We start from the raw sequence: 22,662 nt of genomic DNA, 5'->3' as shown, positions 1-22,662 counted from the left end.
GGATGTCTAAAGCCTCACAGCTAGTGGGCAGCAGCTTTGTCAGACCTGGCGGAGTGGGCTCTTCCCACCTCGGGGTCTGAGCTCTCCCCATGGTACCTGGAATGGAGCTTTGCGTGCAGATACTTCTCAGTACCTTCTGGATAAGGAATAGAATTATTTTCTTGCTACAGGAGCCCTTCTCTGGAAGATTGAACAGAAGTCCAACCGCGCTTTTGCTTGTGGAAAAGTAACCATCAAGGGAAAGCGGCACTGGTATGAAGCTCTGCCCCAGACAGTATTTGTGGCCTTGAGCGATGACACAGCTTGGATCATCAGGACAAATGGAGATCTGTACCTGCAGACAGGTGAGTGTGGGGTGGGGCTTACCTGCAGACAGGTGGGTGAAGGCAGGGTCAGGTGCCCATCAGTCCTGGTAAAATTGCTTCTTGCTGTGCCCTGCTTTGTTAGTGACGTATCTAGTACAGTCACGGTGATTAAGATGCTGAAAATCAGTTTACGTTAAAACACTTCTGGAAAAAGTATTTGCCACTTGGAATTTACAAAGTTTCCTCTTATCGACATGAATTCAACCCAGGATATATTTGGGGCAAGAATTAATAAGATGGTTTAGTGAGGTACAGAAACAAATTCATCTTCTCCCTGTGGCTAACCTTTTGCTGATCACCTGTCCTGCAGTATGAGATCTTAAGGAAAGAATACAGAGAAATAACGTTAGAGCCAATTATCCTGCAGCACAAAATCTTAAAGAAAGAATATAGAGAAATAGTATTAGAACGATTTTTCCCCCTTTAAATGTAAGTGATTGGATTTTTCAGCCAGGTCAAAGTCAGCGTCTAGGTCCTTATTTACATGTGGGTCAGAAAAAAGCAACGAGAAATAATTGGCTCGTAATATTTTTTAATAGCAGTTCACCTTGTCCTAGGAAACTGCCCTGAGGGAAACCTTTAGCTGCTGGAAGAGGCGCAGTGGGGCTTGTTTATTAAAAATAAAGTAACGAGAATCTGTGTTCACGTGCTGTTGGCAAAATGGGAGGTGATTTTCCAAAAGCAGCGTGACTTGTCAGTGTTGGGGAGGAATCGGGGCCAGAGCTGCTGTTTGGTTGTCAAGAGGCTGGATTGGATTTAGGTAAAGATCAATCTTCTAACAATTTAATAGTGCAGATTGCAAGGGAGCGTTTCGACCTCTGTTACAAACTGTTATAATTCATTGGGGAGAAAATATGAGTAATAAGACCTGATAAGACTTAAGGTGCAGGCGGAGGCTGCGGACTGGGCTTTTGGTGCTGGCTGTTAGCCAGTTCCCCTGAGGGTGGCCTCGGAGTGCAGGTAGCCGTGCCTGACCAAGAACCCAGAGGAGGAGGGGAGGGCCCTGGGCATGGGCCTCACTGTGTGGATGGACTGAATCCTGGGCCCCTCTGGGCTTCAGATGTCGTCTAGGAAATTGAGGCCTTACACTAAAGGACCAGCAGCACACGTGTCTCAGGCTTTCATTTTACCAGTAGAACTTTCACTCCCTACACACACCAGGTAAAAGCCAGGAGAAGGGGACCCGCTTTGTGGAGGGCAGATGGAGGCCTTAGACGCCCCCTCCATTCCAGCAGCAGCTGAGGCCCCTCTGGCCATCAAGGCTGCAAGGAGCACAGCTGTTCAGAGCAGGAGGCGACCTGCCCAGCTGGCCAGCAGCTCTGAAGGCTGCCCTCGGCCCTGGGCCCTCCTGGCTCTGCCTCGGCTGCTCTCCTGCTCTTGGCTTTCACAGTTTCCTTTCAGAACTTCCTAAGCTACTTCAAGACAGCAGAGGATCCTGAATTGTCATTGCCTCATTTTTCAAAGAGTTCCTGAAATTGCTTCATGTAGATGTTACATTTAAGCAGAATTTAACCATTTTACATTGACTAAACCTTAAAAAGTACCTATTATGAAGGTAGATAGCAAAATATCAAGAAAGGGAAATAAGCAAACAACAATACAAATGAGGTGTGCAGTCCTAACTATTGTCCCATTTGTCATGGGGCCTCCCTGTCCATCTCTCCGGCAGGCCTCAGCGTGGACCGCCCATGTGCCAGAGCCGTCAAGGTCGACTGCCCATATCCGCTGTCCCAGATCACAGCCCGCAACAGCGTGGTGTGGGCGCTGACGGAGCAGCGGGCCCTGCTGTACCGCGAGGGCGTGAGCAGCTTCTGCCCCGAGGGCGAGCAATGGAAGTGTGACATCGTCAGGTAGGAGGACCAGAGCTTCCGTACCCTTCCTGTGGCTGTAGCCTGACTTGTGGTGAGGCGGTCGTGTAGGACTTTACTGGGAAAGATGGTCCCTGGAGGTTTCCATGGCAGTGGTGTTCTCTTGAGTCCTTAAGAGCGGCCAGATCCTGAGACACTTGTGTGCCTTCATTGGCCCAGGTAGCCTGGATGGGCTGAAGCTCAGTTAGAAACTGCTGCTGCACAAGCAGGCATCGGGCGGCCCTGTATCTCCTGATGGGCTCTCCATCCAGGGCTGCCCCTTGTCAGGCATTTTCTGCTCAGAATCTGGAGTGGTTTAGGGCCAGGTGTTTTTCTTTACTTTGGTCTAGTCAGTTGAAATTAAGTGATTTATTGGATCACTTTTAATATTCAAGATTTTAGTTACAGAATTATCAAATCAGTTATATTAATAGTCCTTAGAAAAATTAGATTGGCATATTCTTGGTTTGGGTTTAGCAACCCGGGAAGCTTTTAGTGAGTACCGGAGTCCCTGGGTGGTGCAGACAGTGAAGGCGCTCGACTGCTAACCAAAAGTTGGAAATTTGAATCCACCCAGAAGCACCTGGGGAGAAAGGCCTGGCAACCTGCTTTCGAAAAATTGGCTGCTGAATACCCTCCGGAGCACAGATCCACTCTAAGGCGCGTGGGATCGCCATGAGTCAGAGTTGACCTGCCGGCAACTGGTTTTGGGGTTTTATTGTGTGCCAGGACTCCGCTGGGGGCACAGAGATGCCTGAGATACAGCCCTGCCCTCACAGAGCTCCCAGTCCAGCGGGGAGACACCGAAGTCATCAGTGCCAGTTAGCATAACCAAAAACCCATTGCCGTCGAGTCAATTCCAACTCAGCGACCCTATAGGACAGAGTAGGTCAGTTAGTGGATGGTCCTAAACACGAGGAGGTGAGGGCGGGGTGCAAGGTGTTGAGGCCTCCCGACTGCCTGCAGGGGTTGGGAAGGCAGCATACAGAGTGGCCTGTGGACGAGGATGTCCCCAGATGGACAGGGTGGGGCAGGCGTTCCCAGGCGAGAAGACCGCACCTGCCGCAGATAGCTGCCGAAGGGCCTGGCACATTCAGGCACTTGGAGTCGCTCATGTGGTGAAGGAGGCGTAAAGGGATGGAGGTGGTCAGGCCTCAAGCTACTTACGTGCCTGCTTGTTTTTTCTTAGGTCATTTTCTTGAAGAGCATTCCCTACCTTTTGGGTCTTCACATAAGCCGTTCAGAAGCTATTATGCATTGGAACAATTTATGTTGCCGTATAATTTAACTCAAAACTCAAGTCCCCTGCCTCAAAAATGAGGATAAGCTCCTTGAGAGTAAGACGTGCTGCCATAGCTTCCACACCACATCCTCCTTGGATGGTGGATGCTGACTCATAAGCTCTCTCATTTCCAGTGAGAGGCAAGCGTTGGAGCCTGTCTGCATCGCCCTTGGGGACCAGCAGACACTCTGGGCCCTGGACACCCGCGGAAGCCTGTGGTTCAGAACCGGCGTGGTTTCCAAGAAGCCTCAAGGAGACGACGACCATTGGTGGCAAGTAGGCATTCTGCTCAGCACCATGTGCTTGGGGCCTCACTCAGCGGGTGCACACCCCCTTCCAGCCCCCTGTCTAAGGAGATTGGAGCGGTCAGGTTAAATGGTAGTAGTCACTCTTGCTGTCCGGTGGGCTGGACTTGGCTGTACATGAGAAACACCAAGGGCTTTTCATTACATCCTCTTTACTTAAATAAAGCAGGCTTTGTTTTTTGGTGTTGTGTAGAAGTTTATCATTATGTTCTAAGTAAACCCAGTAACATCCACCTGAAGATTTAGGTAATGATGGTGTTTAATTCTGAAAAAACATGCTAAGAAAAGAACTAGACAATAGGTTTGAAAATCCCAACCCACAATTAAAATTCATCTCTCTCTGCATGTTCAAAAGCCCTCTAAGTAAATGGTGTTGCAACAAAGAAAGGCATTTTCCCACATGCTCCCAGAAACGGAAACTTTGAGAAAGAGGAGGGTGCGATCAGGTTAACCTTCCGTGACTTGGTCCCGGCAGGGTGACTAAGCTGTATTTCTGAAGGAGCGGGTGTGCTCTTCTCTTTGCTCCACTTAGTGCTAACTGAGTCTCCACCGTCTCCTGCAGTGATGAGTGCAGGCTTTGCTGGCAGGCAGCAGCTCTGGAATGTGCAGGGGGCCTTAAATACTCGCCTCCATCGGCTCAGGTTGTATCGTCACCACAAACTCGCCCTGAGAAGGCACGCAGGAAATGACGTATCTGCTCTTTGATGAATATGTAGAGTCTGCATGTGTCTCTAACTAAATACACTAGATGATGCTTGAAAAGGTTACACAAATGACTTATAACACTTTCTGTTTTTAGAACTATATTTGTGTGTGTGTTATGTGTTTACACACGTGTATGTATAAACATATTTACCAAATTCTGTTTTTAAGTAGGATAAAGAAAACCAAATGTCATTTTATATAATATTCAGAACATTACCTTTAGAGAAATTTAATTGAGAAGAACCATCTTTAGAAGTGGAGTTATTTAGTTACTAGGGTACTGATTTCTTTGTTGTGCTATGTAGCCGGTTCTTTTTTTAATTTGTGTCCTGCTTATCTGCAAATCTTAGATGCTAGGACCTGATCTGTTATAGATTTTCTGTGTGACCTTGGCAGGGTCCCGAAGTCCCCAGGCTGAGCAGGAGGGATTAGCTGGGCCCTGTACAAGCACCCAATGCTGAGGGTGTGGATACGCAGTCTCAGGAGGCAGCCTAGTAGGCACAGAAGCCCCCCAAGCTGCCACACACAGCAAGACGGGCACACTCCGAGGCCCCAGAACCCAGCTGGCTTCCAGAGGCAGCGGCATCCCAGCACTCTGTGGGTGGTCTGTGGGGACCACCCACCTAGGCATGCTGTGAGCTCATGGAGAACATGAGATGGGCTACAGGCTCCGCAGCAGAGCCCCTAGAGGGTCCAAACCCCCCAACGTTAATCAGGGCTGAGTCCAGTCAGGGTAAGGTGTTGCACACTTACATTATTTGTACGTGATTTGTGCAGGTAATAAAGTGCTTGTCTTTGATTATCATGAATTAAATTCCCTACGATAAATGATGTCACTCCCACTCACCATTTCATTGTGTGTGCCCTGGCAATGTGGCCTGCACGAGGTGGTTATAGGGACAGGGCCTTTGTGCTATGGACCTCCTCTATGATCAGAACCCATAGGGCTCAGTGAGACAAATGAGGGAAAGCCATGGGGAGTCAGAACTTCTAAGGCCAGTGCTGACCAGCCAGAGAGCAGCTCCTCAGATGCCCAGGTCGAGGCTGGTTTATGCTGTTGGCTTGCTGTAGTCAGTAGTCATCCTGGTTTAGATCATAAATCATTTGATCACCTTACTTATGGGACCTTTTTCAACCCAGATTATGATTCTAAGTATTCTACACTGTTGTCCATTGGACGTACCTAAGTTTAAAAGGAAAATTATCCTTTCTTACTCTGATTAGAATGGAAGGTATTGTGGGAGCCAGTGATATTTAATTACAAACGTAATGCGTTCTTGCTGTGACATCTGTGGACTGGCAGCAGTAATGACAGTTGGCAGCACGATGGTGTCCTGGTGGCCTTGTTTTGACCCTTACGCAAACGTGTGTGAGTGCACGCGCGAGTGTCTTGGTGTCTGGTCATCTGTGACTGGACATGCAGAAGCGTGGATGAGGCGGCTGGCTCACAGGAGCCACACGTGTTGGCACTGAGAGCCGGTCTCTGCTCGCCTCCCTCTCCAGGTGAGCATCACAGACTACGTGGTGTTTGACCAGGGCAGCCTGTTCCAGACAGTAATCCATGCCACGCACTCGGTGGCCACCGCAGCACAAGCGCCCGTCGAGAAGGTGGCGGACAAGCTGCGCATGGCGTTCTGGTCTCAGCAGCTGCAGTGCCAGCCCAGCCTCCTGGGCATCAACACCAGCGGCGTCTGGCTCTCCTCGGGCAGGAATGAGCTCCACGTCGCCAAGGGCAGCCTCATAGGTGGGCGGGCTGTGGTCTTCTCCACGCTGGCTTCATGGGTAGCCTCACCGGGGTGCAGACATTTAAAGAGGAGCTTTACAAGCTCGACTTTCGTATTTAATTCAGTGCCATTGGTATGAATGTTTGTAATCGAGGCATGGTTTATGCTTTGTGAGCACTTGTCGTTTTTTTCTTTTTTTGGAGGAGACATTTCAGCTTGTGTTTTATATCTTTTTAATTTGTGGTAAATATATAGGTAACAAAACACTTGCCATTTTAACATTCTTCACATGTATGATTCAGTGACATTAATCATGTTCACGTTCAACCATTTTTATGTTTTTACTCTTCACTCCTGAGTCTCAGAATCCCTGTGTCAGGATGGTGTGTGATCTGTTACCCTTGGGAGCCCATTATGGTACAAGAAGAGCAGATGAGCCCATTGTTAGGTTAATAGTTTCACATTTCAATGAGAAATTCCACCCAAACCTAAAACCTTTGGAAGACCCTTATAAGAGAAGACTTCCATTCCCCAGAGAGAAAATAGAACTGAGCCCTTGTAGTGCTGTAGTTAAAGTGCTCATCTGCTAACCAAAAGATTGGCGGTTTGAACCCACCAGCCGCCCACAGGAGAAAGATGTGGCAGTCTGCTTCTGTAAAGCTCAAAGCCTCGGAAACGCTATAGGCAGTTCTACCCCGTGCTGTAGAGTCATAAGGAGTCAGAATCCGTTCGCCAGCAACAGGTTTTGTGGTTTGGGTTGAAAATGGAAGGCTCTGGCCAGATCTGTGACGAGGTGTGAATTCACAAGAATGGGAACGTTTCTGTGAAGGGCTCCTCAGCTCTTCTCTCCAGTGGGCCTACCCCAATGGGCAAGGTCGTGGGTCTGCATGGTGGCACCCACGGAGAAATGGAAGATGGACTGTTGCTCCCTTGTTTTTATCTTCCTAACTTAAGGGGACTCCAGGATTCGCTGTAAGATGGCAAAAACAGTTTACACTTGGCTGCCAACTGAAAGGTTGGTATGGTTCGAACCTAGCCAGCAGCGCCACGGAAGAAAGGCCTGGCGATCTGCTTCCGTAAAAATTACAACCAAGAAAATCCTATGGAGCAGTTCTACTCTGCAACGCGTGGATCTCTATGAGTTGGGATCTGCCCAGTGGCAGCAGATTGGGTTTTTTTAGAATTCACTGTGAGAGGCTTTGCAGGCCAGCTGTTGTCTAGAGCTTTAGCTCTGAAGGGGATTTTTTCTTTCTCTCTTTAACACATTCTTCCTGTTTATTTCCAGGCACTTACTGGAATAACGTTGTTCCCCGTGGGACAGCTTCTGCAACAAAATGGGCCTTTGTACTGGCCTCTGCAGCTCCCTCAAAGGAAGGTCGGTCCATCTTAGCTTGGTTGAGAAATACGGGGCACAGGCTGGCAGTGAGAAAAGTTAAAACTGTGATCCGAGCATGGCCATGTTGGCGATGGAGGGTGCAGCTGCGTGGGCCTCTGAGACAGACGATGTGGTGTCATGGGCAAGCAGCCGTGTTAGCTGAGTGCCTGGCTGAGCCATGGGCCCCAGCAGCTGCACAGGTCTGGCCAAGGGAGCCACTGGGAAGGGCTTAAGTGTGGTGAGGCTGCCTGAGTCTGAAGAGGGGCACGGTGTGGCCGATAGAGCCGTGGCAGTGGCTGTCAGCAGCACACAGGGCCATGGCATAGCTGCCCGTGGAGAGTGTGCTTCCTTAGCACCTCCCCATCACTCCTGCAGATTCTTCTGTCACCTCCTAGCACCCTTTCTAGTTCACAGCCTCTGGCCAGCAGGAGCCCCACATTCCTGCCTCATGAAGACAGACCTTCCCCTGCAGGAGATGCCTCCTCACCTGCCATTTGGTCAGAGCGCACAGTCCCTCACAGAGCCGGGAGAGCCAGTATCCTCTTCCAGGACTGCGCCAGGGTCAGGTCCTGGCCAGCTTAAGCCATTTGTCCTGCTCGGTTGCGGGCTTAGTGCATGAGCACTCACTCCCCAGCTTGCTTTGGCCAAAATCCTAAAATCCAGAAAGCTCTAAAGACCACAGGTTATTTCCTAAGTTTGGTATAAATTCATTTGGCAGCAAAACCTGACCTGAGCTGATGTGAGACTCTTTTCAGTCTGGATTTGTCGTTTATCGTGACTCTTCCCCTACGCTGTGCTACAGGAAGATGAGCCCGCTTCCTCAGGGCTCTGCATCCATATACGGCATACCCATTACATTAGGTTCTCAAAACCCAAAATAAAAACCAAAACCTGTCTGACCACAAATCGTAGAAAAGGGACTGTGAAGCCCTGTATTGTTTTATGACCCAGAGTGGGACTTCCGTGAGGGTTACTTACATTTTGAACAGAATCTATTAAACCTAAAGGACCCCGTATAAATGGTGGAGCAAATAAAGGATGTACACTCACTCCTCACTCCTCACTTATTGACATGGTTAGGTTCCTTATGTGAAAATTGGCATTACGCAAAAATGGAGGACAACCACATCAGACACAAAAGGGAGGATGACTACCTCATTATGTAACTGCCAAATTACATCATTACAGAACTAACTGCCAAACCACTGAGACTCATGGCCCAGCCAAGTTGACACATAAACTTAATCATCACAGCCAGCGTCACTCTCGCCTCGTGCCTCTGTTGTTTGTTACTGCCAGGCGTATGTTGTTAATATGCAAAATAATCAGTAGATTGTTTACTATTGTCGTAAATGCAAAATGTTGGATAACAAGATAGTCAATAAGTGAGGAGTAGGTATAGCTTAGAGGTGAAGCTGGGAAGGAAGACTTCCCAGCTCCTGAGGCTCCTCCAGCAGCTCTGCCTGTGACCAGGATATTTCTGGAGTACAGGAGCCTCCTTACCGAGCAACTGCTGACCCTGATTCCCCAGGGCTGCCTTTCCTCTTGGTAAAATTTAACATTCTGCTTTTAAAATGCTCTGATGACTTTGCTCAAGCCAAAGACTCCCCAGCTCATTCTAAAATGTCAAGGTCAGAGCCATTAAGCTGACACTATTAGAAAAACAGTTGTGTCTAATTGACTCTGACTCATGGCAACCCCATATGTGTCAGTAGAACTGTGTTCCGTAGGATTTTTAATGGCTCATTTTCAGGAAGTAGATCTCCAGGCCTTTCTTCTGGGGCATCTTTGGTAGACTCGAACCTCTAACCTTTTGGTTAGCCATCGAGCGTGCTAAATGTTTGCGCCACTCAGGGACTTCTAAGCCAACACTATAAAACCAAGCACACTATAGTCTTCGTAAAATCTCATATGTCCGGCTTCCTATCCATTAAAAAAAGAATAATCCTGGGTTCGTTTCTTGTTAGCTGGTAGGTCATAGTGCTCCTCTGACTTCTCATTTCAACCCCACGGGCACACCTGCTGGGGATGGAGTGAGGTGGAAGCAGCACCGTGTTTGGGGCCAAGGGGCCCTGTGTGTTGCAAGCGGGCGGCGTGGGCAGTGCCCCTGACACCCTGGGCCTTTCCTGCAGGCAGCTCCCTGTGGCTGTGCCAGAGCAGCAAGGACCTCTGCTGCATCAGCACCCGGAGCGCCCAGTCCCGCCCCTCCACCGTGCAGCTGCCCCCGGACGCCGAGATGAGGGCCTACGCCGCCTGCCAAGACGCACTGTGGGCGCTGGACAGCCTTGGCCAGGTGTTCATCAGGACACTATCCTGGAGCTGCCCCACAGGGATGCACTGGACTCGGCTGGACCTTTCCCAGCTAGGTATGGCTGTCTGCATGAGCTCCCTGGCGTCCTTCCTCTGCTTGTGCCGGTCCTGTGTGAGTTCTCAGCCCTGGTAGAAGCTGCTAAGTTTTAGAAGAGAGTGCCTTACTCCTTAGGAATGGCTGTGCCTTGTCATCTTGTTAGGTGCTTTACTCTCTCCTCCATTAAAACTTGCCTTGTTTGCATATGCAGGTGCAGGGCTGTGCAGGCAGGCTGCACGCATGCCCAGAGGGTTACATCAGACCAGACCTGTGACGGTCAAGTTGATGCCGACTCATAGCAACCCTGTAGGACAGAGTAGAACTGCCCCATAGGGCTCCCAGGGAGCGCCTGGTGGATTTGAACTGCAGACCTTTTGGTTAGCGGCTGAGCTCGTAACTCAATTTCTAAGCAGTTCCGGGGTGTGAGTTCTGATCCAATATTTGGCTTGTTACTGATAGTCAAAAATAAAACTGCGCGGCATGCTGGCGCAAGATGTCCTTACAAGTAAGTAGCCTGGCCCATGACACAGCTCACCTCATGGGAGAGGTCTCGGCTTGGCTCCGGGGCCTGAGGCAGGTTCCTAGAAGCAGTTCATAGGGACGGTTTTATGTCTGTCCTCTCCAGCTCAGTCTTGTCTTTACGTATGTTCTGACATTGGAAACATACAAAATGGAAGCCCATCTTCCTGGTGAAATAGGCAGCAACGAGCAGCCCTTGCCACCCATGTGATCTATATAGCCTCGATGACAGCCTTGACTTCAGGTAGGGCCAGGCCATTGTAAGGTCTGGAATGTTCCTGGTCTTCTCTAAAGCGAAAGCAAAAATTTCACTGTCGGGGATGATTGTAGCTAAGTGTCAAGTCATGAACATGGTTTGACCTTTAGTTCCTTTTTTAAGACACAGCATTCCCTCTCCCCTCTGCCCAGTACAAACTATCACGTCAGCTGCTGCTTTCGGATTAAATAAAGAGAACTCTTAAATTAGAGGCTAAATACGGAACATTGCAGTGAGTTATCACAGTCCTAGTTTTTGGAAGAAAATCTGCATCGCTTAACAGATACTTAAAATGCTTTCTAAGGTTTCATTTCCCAGTACACATAAATATGCACTGTGTCAGGCAGTGGAATGTTTACCAAACTAGTGTAATTTAATTCTTCTGGGCACGGTGGTAAATGAAGAAATAGTCGGTGTCTGCTTATGCCTTTAGGTAACAAATAGGATTACATTATGCAGTAATTTATGTGGAAAAGTTTTATAAATAATAAAATACCAAATAACGGTCATTTTCTGGTTAGAAAACAAATGTTTAAAAATCACCCTAAAGGGAAAATGTCTGCACTGATGAATACAGTACTGGTTTAAAACTTTTTTTTTTTTTTTTAAATGGGAAGTAAAATAAAACAGAGAAAGGAGGGACGTGGCAGTGTGTCTGCTGGGCCATGCCATAGCAGCACCCCCAGATCTCAGGGGCCTTAACAGTAACTCTTGCTGTCCTGCGCACGTGAGTCCATCTGCCAGTCTGCTGGTCGGTGTCCTCCAGCAGCAGTGTTCTCAGCCAGGCTGCCTGGGCCTGTGGCTCCCCACCTGATCTCGGAGGGCCCCTGCTGGTGCTTTTAGGCTTCTGTTCAGAAGTGACAGGTCACTTCCACTCCGTCCCACTGGTCTGCACAGGTCACAGGGCCCCACTGAGTCCAGGGAAAATGCTAGGTGGTCTCTGCCACCCCCTTGACTGTCCACTTAGAACAGTCTCAGAAACCTTGTATGTCAGGCGCTTGCCTTTGCGGAAAAGCCCTTGAGGAGGCTTTTCCACGTCTGACCTGTATCTTCAGTTCAGGGTAAGATGACTGATACACTGAAGTAAACATCCTAGCAGCCTGTCACAGTCGTCCTAAAGGAATGCCCATTCCATGTTCTGCTGAACATACTGCTGTTGACCACTGACTCTGAAAGGCCACCTGGTGGGTTTTTGTAACCAGGTGGCTCTGTTAGCACAACCAGTCACTGCATACGCATCTTCTCCTGGCGGGTTGGGGCTCCAACATGAGGTGTTTTTTTTTAATTGGCATTTGTTTCTCAGCTATTTCTAGAATCCACTGCTGAAGGTAATTTATTTTGATTGGTACAGATTCTTCAATGTGCACTGCTAGAGTTCCAGAGAGTCGGCTTGAACTCCCTGGTTAGGCCATTTGATGAAAAATTAAAGGAGGAGAAAACACACTGAGGTATCGGAGAAATCACCGTCCTTAGGAAGCACACAAGGGAAGTGTGACTTTTATGTGGTGGTGAATTCAGAATGTTAAGTCGATGTCATAACTGAAGGCACAGGATGAGAGGTCCCCAGAACACAGTCCTAGTGCTGGCGTGTCCCCTGCGTCAGCCCCAGGTGTGAGAGGTAGCTGGGCACAGTGCCCATCCGTCTCTGTGCTTGCACTCAGACCTGCCCCGGGGCCGGCATCCTTCCCCACGCCTCCCCGAGGCAACATCCCAGCCAGTGTGGGTGCACCATTTTCCTGCTTAAAAGTCAGAGTGACCCATCAAAACAAAACACTTCTACTCATCAAAAGACGCTGTTGAGAAAATGAAAAGGCAAGCCCCAGACTGAGAGAAAACATTCGCAGTGTGCGTATCTGCCAGCAGACTTGTATCCAGAATGCACAGAGAACTCTCTCACTAATGAGGAGATAGGCTGTCCAGTTTTAAAAAGGGACAAAAGACTTAAACAGACACTTCACAGAAGAAGATACACAAATGCCTTTAAGCACATGAAAAGACAACATCATAGTTATCAGGGACATACAAGTGCAGACCACGACAGGACATCACCCCACAGCTTCCAGGATGATGGCATGAGATGGTGCCTCCAGACACCCAGTATTGGTGAGGCGCGAGCAGAAAGAACGCCCACAGCCTGCCGTGGGGGAAACTGGCCACTTCTATGAATGTCAGACTCACATCTACCCCATAGCCCAGCAATCCCACTCCTATTTATTTATCCAAGAAAAACAGAAAAACACCTGTTCGCAAAAAACCTCTAGGAATGCCCACGGCAGCTTTATTCACAATAGTGAACACTGAAGGTGGACCACATGTCTATCCACGGATGAATGGATAAGCTAACTGTGGGATTTTCATGAAGTGAAATGGTAGGTGATAGGTAGGTAGGTAGGTAGGTAGGTAGGTAGATAGATGATAGCTGTTGTCGACTCTGACTCGTACCACTGTGTAGAACAGAAAGAAAAGTTGCTCCATCCTGCGCCGTCTTTATGATCATCAGCACGTTTGAGTTCATCTTTGTGGTGATTGTGCCAATCCATCCCACCTTGCTGGTTCTCTGCTTCGCCAGCCATCCCCTCCTGGTGATGTGTCCAGAGCAAGCAAGCCAGATAATGTTCTGTTGTGACCCAGAGTATTTTCATTGGCTAATTTTTAGAAGTAGAATGACAGGCCTTTCTTCCTAGTCTGTTGTACTCTAGAGGCCCTGCTGAAGCATGTCCGTAATGGGTGACCCTGCTTATATTGGAAACACCAGCGGCATAGCTTCTGCATGACAGCAACATGCAAGTTACCACGGTACAGCAAAATAACAGACGGGTGGTGAAGTGGAATAATACTCAGCAATGAAAAGGGGTGACACCGTGGATGAATCTCACCTACATTAGGCTGACACAAAAATACATACCTTATGCCCCTGTTTATATGAAGTTCTAGCATAAGCTAAGCTAATCTATGGTGATAAAAAGTCATTCGAGTGGTTCCCTCGGGGTAGAAGGTATTGGCAGAAGGGGCTTGGCCACCTTCCTGAGATGATCCAGACGTTATCTATGATAGGGTGCGGGTTACCCAGGACCGTTAAGGTCTGTGCATTTCCCTGTGTGTCACGTCGTGGCTGGGGTCGTATCCGGGACCACACCTGGAGTCCAGCAGGCCTGGGCACAAACCTTAGATCCACTCCTTTTTGCCTCTTAGCCAGATCTATTTATCTCTTAAAGTCTGAACCTCCGCCTCTTCCCAAGCCCAGCAGAGTCTGCACACCTGATGTGAATGGGATAGAACAAATTGTAAATTGTAGAAACAAAACAAAAAAATTGCCATTGAATCAGTTCCAACTCATGGCAACTGCATGTGTGTCAGAGTAGAACTGTGTTCCATGGGATTTTAGTGGCCGATTTTTGGAAGCAGATGGCCAGGACTTTTCTTCTGAGGTTCCTCTGGGTGGACTTGAACCTCCAGCCTTTTGCTTAGCAGCCAAATGCATTAACTGTTTACATGACCCAGGGCTCCTCATGTGTTAAGTGGGGTCATAATAACTATACAGCATTTTATGAGGCCAGAAATGAGGACAGCTGAACCTGTCCTACACAGTTGCCCAGTAACCATTGGCTTTTGCTCCCATTGCTAGGTGTAGACTACTGTCAAATGTATTTTCTCATTAAAGCCTATTCCCATTTCCTTTCCTCTTAAAATCAACTTAATCAACAAGGAGAAAAATAAAAATGAAAATTCTTCAGGAGATGTCTTAGTTATCCAGTGCTGCTATAACAGAAATACCATAAGTAGATAGCTTTAACAAACAGAAATCTATTTTTTCACAGTTTAGGAGGCTAGAAGTCCAAATTCAGGGTGCCAGGTACGGTAGAAGGCTTTATCAGCTCTGGGGGAAGGTCCTTGTCATCAGTCTTCACTGGGTCTGGGAGTTTTTCAGTGCAGGGACTTCCAAGTCCAAAGGATGTGCTCTGCTCCCAGTTCTTCTTCCATGGTGGTAGGAGGTACTTCTTTTCTGCTGCTTCTCTCTTTTATATCTCAAAAGACATTGACTGAAGTTACAATCTAATCCTGTAGATTATGTCCTGCCTCATTAACATAACTCTCAAGCCCTGCCTCATTAACATCGTAGAGGTGAGGATTTACAACATATAGGATCATTATATCAGATCGCAAAATGGAGGACAACCACACGATATTGGGAATCATTGCCGAGCCAAGTCGACATAGTTTTTTGGGGTACGTAATTCAGACCATAACAGCAGGCTTAGATGGCTCATCTCAGTTCTAATTAGGATCGGGATTAACTGCTTAAATATGTTCCCTCTCCCTGAATACAGAATTTGCTGCCAATACTCATGAATTGATGGAGTTAGAGATGGGACCCACGTTGAGATGTTTTGTCCTAGTGCCCAGTGGTTCAGGTCCTGTGCTGATGGCATCTGGACCACTTGCCCTGGCCTAGGAGGGCCATCAAGTGGCCCCCAGGAGGTGGCAGGGCACCAGAGGCCTTCATAAATATCCTGTGTTGGAGTCTTCCCGAGCCCAGCAGAGTTTGCACACGTGATGTGAATGGGCAGAACCGATTGAATGTCGTAAAAATGGCGCAGTGGCATCAGAGTTCCTCTAACTTCACGAGGGGAAGAGAACATCATCAGCGTCAGCCCAAGGCTGATGGTTCCTGTGAGGTAGAGATCAAACACACCTCCACCCTCCGTCTTTTTACCAATTCTGACAGCAGCCGCCCCCCCGCCACACACACACACACACACACACACACACACACACACGGCAGTCTCTACTTGTCTGCTAGGTTCGATACTTCGTTGCACGGCAGTCTCTACTTGTCTGCTAGGTTTGATACTTCGTTGTAGCGGCCACACAGAACTCACAAACCATACTCACGTTTATGGGGTTTATTAGGGAAGTAAAACTAAACCAAACCTATTGCCATCGAGTCGATTCTGACTCATGACGACCCTATAGGACAGAGTAGAACTGCCCCATAGCGTTTCCAAGAAGCACCTGGTGGATTCGAACTGCCGACCTTCTGGTTAGCAGCTGTAGCTCTTAACCATTATGCCACCAGGCTAACAGGTGACAATTCAGGATCAGGAATGACTTAGCATACAGTTCTTTGGTCAGGAGAGCTTCTCAGTCATGCCCTCAGGAAGGCCTCTCTCGGCCCCTTGGCCCTCAGCCTGACCTCTGCATTACTTGAGCAACTGTTACAAAGGTCTTTAGCTCCACCAGTAAGTGCCTGGGGGCATCCCACTCCATCAATAAGCCTCCCATCCAAAGATGCTCAATTCCCTCACTCCATGGGTCAGTGAGCCCGCTGTAGTCTCCTTGCTCTGTGGGCCAGGAAGCCCACTGCACCATCTACGGCTGGTCTCATGGTTCTACCGCACTTGCTGATCCTGCTTGTTGCCTTGCGCCGGTCTCTTGGTTCTGCTGCTGCTGTTTCTCTGCCACCACTTTTCGCCATCTCATGGTGTCTCTGGTGTTAACGGCTCTCTCTTTATCTCCTGGGTCTAGGAGGTTCTCTGTGCAGGGACCCTAGGTCCAAAGGATGCACTCCACTCCTGGTTCTTCTTTCTTGGTGGTAGTGAGGTCTCTGTCTGCTCTGGGACAGCTCATTTTAAGCCTAGTGAGGTGGAAAATCTGACCAGTACCCTCGTTAGGGTTCTATACACCTCATTTGCATGGTCCCATACCCACAGGTGTACCTTACCTGCATTACTGGCAATGTTGTCCAGTCCCCTTGGTGGGCCATAAGCGTCTTATTTACAGTCCCACCCAGTCCTTTTGTAGGAGTCACAAGACATGGTGAGAAAAGCTGTATAAAAGCGATTCATCGCACTGCAAGAATTCATCCCAAAGTGCTGTCTCCTCATTCGCTTTGAAGTATAGAATCAAAGTTCACAGATGAAAGGTTAGTCCTTTCCCAGAGGTGGTTACAGTGTGTGTACTTTCCCTCTGTCTGCAGGAGCTATAAAGCTGACAAGCTTGGCGTGTGGAAATCAGCACATCTGGGCCTGTGATTCCAGGGGCGGTGTTTACTTTCGTGTCGGAACCCAGCCTCTGAACCCCAGTCTGATGCTTCCTGCCTGGATAATGATTGAGCCACCTGTCCAGGTAAGGAAAAGTTCACTGATGGGGTCTTGCTCTTCAGTAAGACAGAAGTTATTAGGGTGCTGTTGTTGGGAAACAGGAATGACAGCCTTTTACATGGGCTTCCCAGCAAATGCGGGGAGACACGTGCCCAGGCAAGACCTGGCCACAGTCAGCACTCTCTCATTCATCAGCATGCCAGTTTTGGAATCTGAGATCTGTGAAGTGTAGAGCCGAACAGATCTTCAAAGATCATCTGAGCCAACAGTCTAATAAAAATGCTTTGTTTCTGACTTTTTACAAAATGAGCATTATTTTTTTTTAAATCAAACAATATCCAAAAGTATAAAGAAGAAAGTGAAAGTCACATAAAATCTTGTCACCTGGAGAGAACCTATTATCAGCATTTTGTGAGTGCTTTCCCTGGTTCGTGGAAGACATCCCACTTCCTGCCCACCCTGACCTCTAGCCCCAGCCATATGGGTTTTTTTCTCTCGACTCTTCCACCTCAAATCAAAAATCCGATTTTAGTGCACTCTGGTGGTGTAGCGATGAAGAGATCAGCTGCTGACCAAAAGCTTGGCAGTTTGAATCCACCAGCCACTTCTGGAAACCCTGTGGGGCAGTTCTACTCTGTCCTATAGGGAGGGTCACTATAAGTCAGAATTGACTACATCAACAGGTGGAGGTATTAGTCTCTCTTAAGGATCTATTAGGCTAGGCTGCCATGCTGAGCATATTTCTGTTTAAAATGTGTAATTCATAGGCTGGGCCTTAATGAGCTATTTGCTCCAGCTCCCACAAATCCTTGTTTGGAGGCAGCAGCAAGGCAGGAATGGTTAGTCCTTGAATAATGAATCCTTACTTACGTGGTATCTTAGTTATCTCGTGCTGTTATAACAGAAATACCACAAGTGGATGGCTTTAACAAACAGAAATCTATTCTCTTACAGTCTAGGAGGCTAGAAGTCTGAATTCAGGGTGCCACTCTAGGGGAAGGCTTTCTCCCTGTGTCAGCTCTGCGGGAAGATCCTGTCATCAATCTTCACCTGGGTCTAGGAGCTTCTTAGCATAGGGACCCTGGGTCCAAAGTACACACCATGCTCCCAGCACTCTTTCTTGGTGGTAATGAGGACCCTCTCCTCTTTGCTCAATTTTCTCTTAAATATCTCAGAAGAGACTGATTCAAGATACAACCTAATCCTGTAGATTGAGTCCTGCCTTATTAACATCATAGAGGTTAGGATTTACAACACATAGGATAATCACATCAGATCACAGAATGGTAGACAACCACACAATACTAGGAATCATGGCCTAGCTAAGTTGATATATTTTGGGGGGACACAATTCAGTCTGTAACACATGGGAACAGGAAGTCAAGGGTTTAGGTTAATGCCTGTGTTCATGACTTCTACGTTTTGGGCATCACAAGCCATCAGGGGCTGGGGTGACAATAGGGGCACAGGGTGCAGGGCTGGTCATGAAGGGCACTTGGTCCTGCCCATCCAAAATGGGAGACCCCAGAATTAAGTCAGGAGTCTGGTCAGGATTCTGTTCCAGCCACTTTTCAGTGGCCGTGACCACAGGAGGAACACTATGTCCTCATGGGCGAGTCTTCCCCCTCCGAAGGCTATTGGGAGAGTAATTAGAATGATGCCTGTGAGGGCCCCATGTGATTATAAAGCTCCGTGCAAACATGAGGTTATACCTGATGAATTATAATGCTCCATGTCTCCTCCTCACACAGTGGAGTGCTAACAGTGTATAGTGGGAGCGGGCCACCCAGCAGAGGGGACCAGTATCACTGACATCATTTAGCATTGCTGGTGCAGTGATGATGAAAAGCAAGCTGACTTGGAGTGGGTTTTAGTATGGTGTTTAAATTCTCTTCAGACAAGGCACCTTCTTGTTGCCTGTACCCAGATAGCCTCCTTTCTTTTGTCACTGTCTACAGATTCCTTTTTTTTAATAACAGCTTTATATTATTTTTTAATAGAGGTGCAATTCACATACCATAAAATTCACCCTTCTGAACTGTACCATTCAGTGCTTTTTAGTATATTCACAACGTTGTGTGACAATCACCACTGTCTCATTCTAGAACATTTCCATCTCCCCAAAAGGAAACCCTATAGCCATCAACAATCATAGTCACTCCCCATCTCTGCCATCCCCCCAATCCTTGCCAGCCACCGATCTGCTTTTGTCTCCATGGATTTGCCTAGACTGGACATTCATATAAATTGAATCACATGTGGCTTTTTGCGTCCAGCATCTTTTACTTAGCGTAGTGTTTTCAGAGTTCATCCATCTTGTAGCATGTATCAGAACTTCATTCCTGTTTATAACTGAATGATAGTCCATTGTATGGATATACCACATTTGCTTATCCCTTCATTCACTGATGGACATTTGGATTGCTTCTCTTCTTTCGTTATTACGAATAATGCTGCAACGAGCATACACGTACACGTTTTTGTATGGGCACGTGTTCTCATTTCTCCTGGATGTATACCTGTGAGTAGAACTGCTGGATCATATGGCAGCTCTGTATTTAACTTCTTGAGGAACTGCCGAACTATTTTCTTCAGCCTGCCATTTTGTATTCCCACCAGCAGTGTATGAGAGTTCCAGTTTCTCCACGTCCTGCCAGTACTTGTTATTGTCTGATTTTTTTTATTACAGCCATCCTACTGAGTATGATCTGGCATCTCATTGTGGTTTCGGTTTGCATTTCCCTGATGATTAATGATGTTGAGCATCTTTTCACGTGCTTGTTGGCCATTCGTGTATCTTCTTCGGAGAAGCCTATTCAAATCCTTTGTCCATTTTTTTGTTTAAATTGTGGTGAGAATACCCATACCCGTTGCTGTCAAGTTGATTCCTACTCATAAAGTGACCCTACGGGACAGAGTAGAACTCCCCATAGAGCTTGCAGGGAGCAGCTGGCGGATTTGAACTGCTGACCTTTTGGTTAGCAGCTGAGCTTATAACCCCTATGCTACCAGGGCTCCGTGGTGAGAATATGCAAAACAAAACATTTACCAATTAAACAATTTCTACATGTAAAATTCAGTGACATTGGTTACATTCTTCATACTGTTCTTTGCGCATTTTTTAATTGGGTATCTTTACTCTTGAGTCCTAAGAGCTCTTTATATGTTCTGGATGTTGTTGTTGTTGTTAGTTGCTGTCAAGTTGGCTCTGACTCCTGGTGGCCTTACGTAGAACTGAACAAAACGTGGCCCAGTCCCAAGCATCCTCATGATCGTTGGTACGTTTGAGCCCGATGTTGTGGCTGTTGTGTCAATCTGTCTCATCGAAGGTTTTCGCTCATTTTCACTGACCTTCTGCCAAACATGATGACCTTTTCTAGTAAATATTCGGGATACTAGACCCTTATCAGATATATGGTATATAGATATTTTCTCCCATTTTGTTAATTGTGTTTTCGATTTCTTCATTGTGTTCTTTAATGCACAAAAATTTAAATTTTGATTAAGTCAGATTTTCTGTTTTTTCTTTTGTTGTGCTTTTGTTGTCAGGTTTAAGAAATCATTGTCCAATTCAAGGTCACAAAAATATACACCTATATTTTCTTCTAGGAGTTTCATAGTTTTAGCTCTTTAAATTTAGGTTTCAGATCCATTTTGAGTTAATTTTTATATGTCGTGTGAGGTAGGGGTCTGCATTCATTCTTTTGCATGTGGATATCCACTTGCCCCAGCACCATTTGTTGACAGACTACTTTTCAGGGGACACAGTCATGAAAGCTTCTTAGCCATAACCATACACCTCCCAGGATTTAAGGGCTAGGAACCGTAGTCTTGGGACATCTAGGTCAATTGATACATTATTATCCATGTAGACAGTGTTCTACATCCTACCTTGGTGAGTAGTGACTGGGGTCTTAAAAGCTTGTGAGTGGTCATCTGAGATACAACAATTGGTCTCTTCCTGTCCAGAGCAAAGAAGAGTGAAGAAAACCAAAGACTCAAGGAAACTATTAGTCCAGAGGACTAATGGACCACAGGAACCACAGGCCCCACTAGCTTGAGACCAGAATTAGATGGTGCTCGGTGACCACTGCCAGCCACTCTTATTGGGACTATAATAGTAAGTCATGGACAGAGTGGGAGAGAAAGTAGAACAAAATGCAAACTCATAAATAAGACCAGACTTACTGGTCTTATAAAGACTAATGGAACCCCTGAGACTATAGCCCTCAGACACCCTTCAAACTTGGAACTGAAATCACTCCCGCAGATCAGATTATAGCCATACAATAGACAGGCCTATAAAATGAGTAATAACAGCAGGGAGGAATGTACACCTCAGAACAATCAACTATACAAGACCTAAAGGGCAGCATTTGCCCAAAAGCAAAGTTCAGAAGGACGATAAGGGCAGGAAAGCTGGGTGGATGGACATGGGTAGCCCAGGGAGGAAGTGGGGAGAATGCTGACACATTCAGGGTTTTGCAACCAATGTCACGAAACGAAACAAGCTGTGTGTAAATTGTTGAATAGGAAACTGATTTGCTCTGTAAACTTTCACCTAAATAATACAATGTTCAAAAAGCAAAAACAAAAAAAGACATTTCTTTCCCCCGCTAAATTAAATTGTCTTGGTACCCTTATCAAAAACCAACTGACCATAAATGCAAGAGTGTATTTCTGTACTCTCATGTCTGTTTTATTGATGTATTTGTCTATCCATATGCTGGTATCACACTGTCCTGATAAATTATTTGAAGTCAAAAGTGTGAGCCCTCCAAATTCTTCCCTTTGAGGATTGTTTGGCCTATTCTGGGTCCCTTGAATTTCCATACAAATTTTAGAATCAGCTTGTCAATATTTGCAAAAAAAACCCAGCAAGAGTTTTGAGAGAGATTGCATTGAATCTGTCGATCAGCTTGGAGACTGTTGTCATCTTAACAGTTTTGTTTTCCAGTCCATGAACATGGGATGTCTTTCCATTTATTTAGGTTTTCTTTAGTTTCTTTTAATGTTTTGTAGTTTTCAGAGTATAAGTTTTGTACTGTTGTTAAATTTATTCCTGTTTTCTTCTTTTTGATACTATCATAAATGGAATTTTTTTCTCAATTTCATTTTCAGATTCTTCATTGCTACTGTATAGAAATACAGTTGATTTTTGTATGTTGAACCTTGCTTAAACTTGACTATTAGTTCTTATAGTTTTTTTTTGTGTATTCCATAGGCTTTGCTACATAGAAGATCATGTCATCTGTGAACAAAGATAATTTTACTTATTCCTTTTCAATCTGGATGCCTTTTATTTCATTTTCTTGCCTAAGTGCCCTGACTAGAACTTCCAGTACAATATTGAATAGAAGTGGCAAGAATGGACTTCTTTGTCTTGTTCCTGATCTTAAGAAGAAAGCATCCAGTGTTTCACCATTAAGTATGATGTTGGCTGTAGGTTTTTCATAGCTGCCATTTATCAGGTTGAGGAAGTTTCCTTCTGTTTCCATCTTGTTGAGTGTTTTTATCCTGAAAGGGTATTGGATTTTATCAAACGTTGTTTCTGCATCCATTAAGATGATCCTGTGGTATTTGCCCTTTATTAATGTGATATATTACATTGATTGATATTCTGATGTTAAAGCAACCTTGCATCCTTAAGATTAAACCCCCTTGGTCATAGTATATGATTCCTTTACGTGTAAGTTGTTGGATCCAATTTACTAGTAATTTGTTGAAGATTTTTGTGTTTATATTCATTGAGGGATATTGGTCTGCAGTGATTTTCCCCTGTGATGCATTTGTCTTGTTTTGGCATCAGGCTAATAGTGGCCTCATAGAATGAATT

General features: G+C 46.5%; 1 protein-coding gene across 4 annotated transcripts in view; it reads left to right on the top strand.

The window, feature by feature from the left end:
* The window catches only part of TECPR2 (tectonin beta-propeller repeat containing 2), a 127,272-nt gene that overhangs the window by 75,303 nt on the left and 29,307 nt on the right, over nt 1–22,662 (top strand). For all 4 annotated transcript variants that reach the window (XM_049899641.1, XM_049899640.1, XM_049899639.1 and 1 more), the window contains 7 exons: nt 171–344; nt 2,035–2,215; nt 3,629–3,770; nt 6,008–6,248; nt 7,514–7,603; nt 9,736–9,969; nt 16,703–16,851. In XM_049899641.1, coding sequence (XP_049755598.1) covers nt 171–344; nt 2,035–2,215; nt 3,629–3,770; nt 6,008–6,248; nt 7,514–7,603; nt 9,736–9,969; nt 16,703–16,851 — 1,211 coding nt within the window. The remainder of the gene's footprint in view (nt 1–170; nt 345–2,034; nt 2,216–3,628; nt 3,771–6,007; nt 6,249–7,513; nt 7,604–9,735; nt 9,970–16,702; nt 16,852–22,662) is intronic.

The sequence above is a fragment of the Elephas maximus genome, chromosome 10, assembly GCF_024166365.1.
Source record: "Elephas maximus indicus isolate mEleMax1 chromosome 10, mEleMax1 primary haplotype, whole genome shotgun sequence".
In the NCBI taxonomy this organism is placed as follows: Eukaryota; Metazoa; Chordata; class Mammalia; order Proboscidea; family Elephantidae; genus Elephas; species Elephas maximus.
The sequence above is the reverse complement of the archived record's forward strand: the minus strand, read 5'-3'. Positions and strand labels throughout refer to the sequence as shown.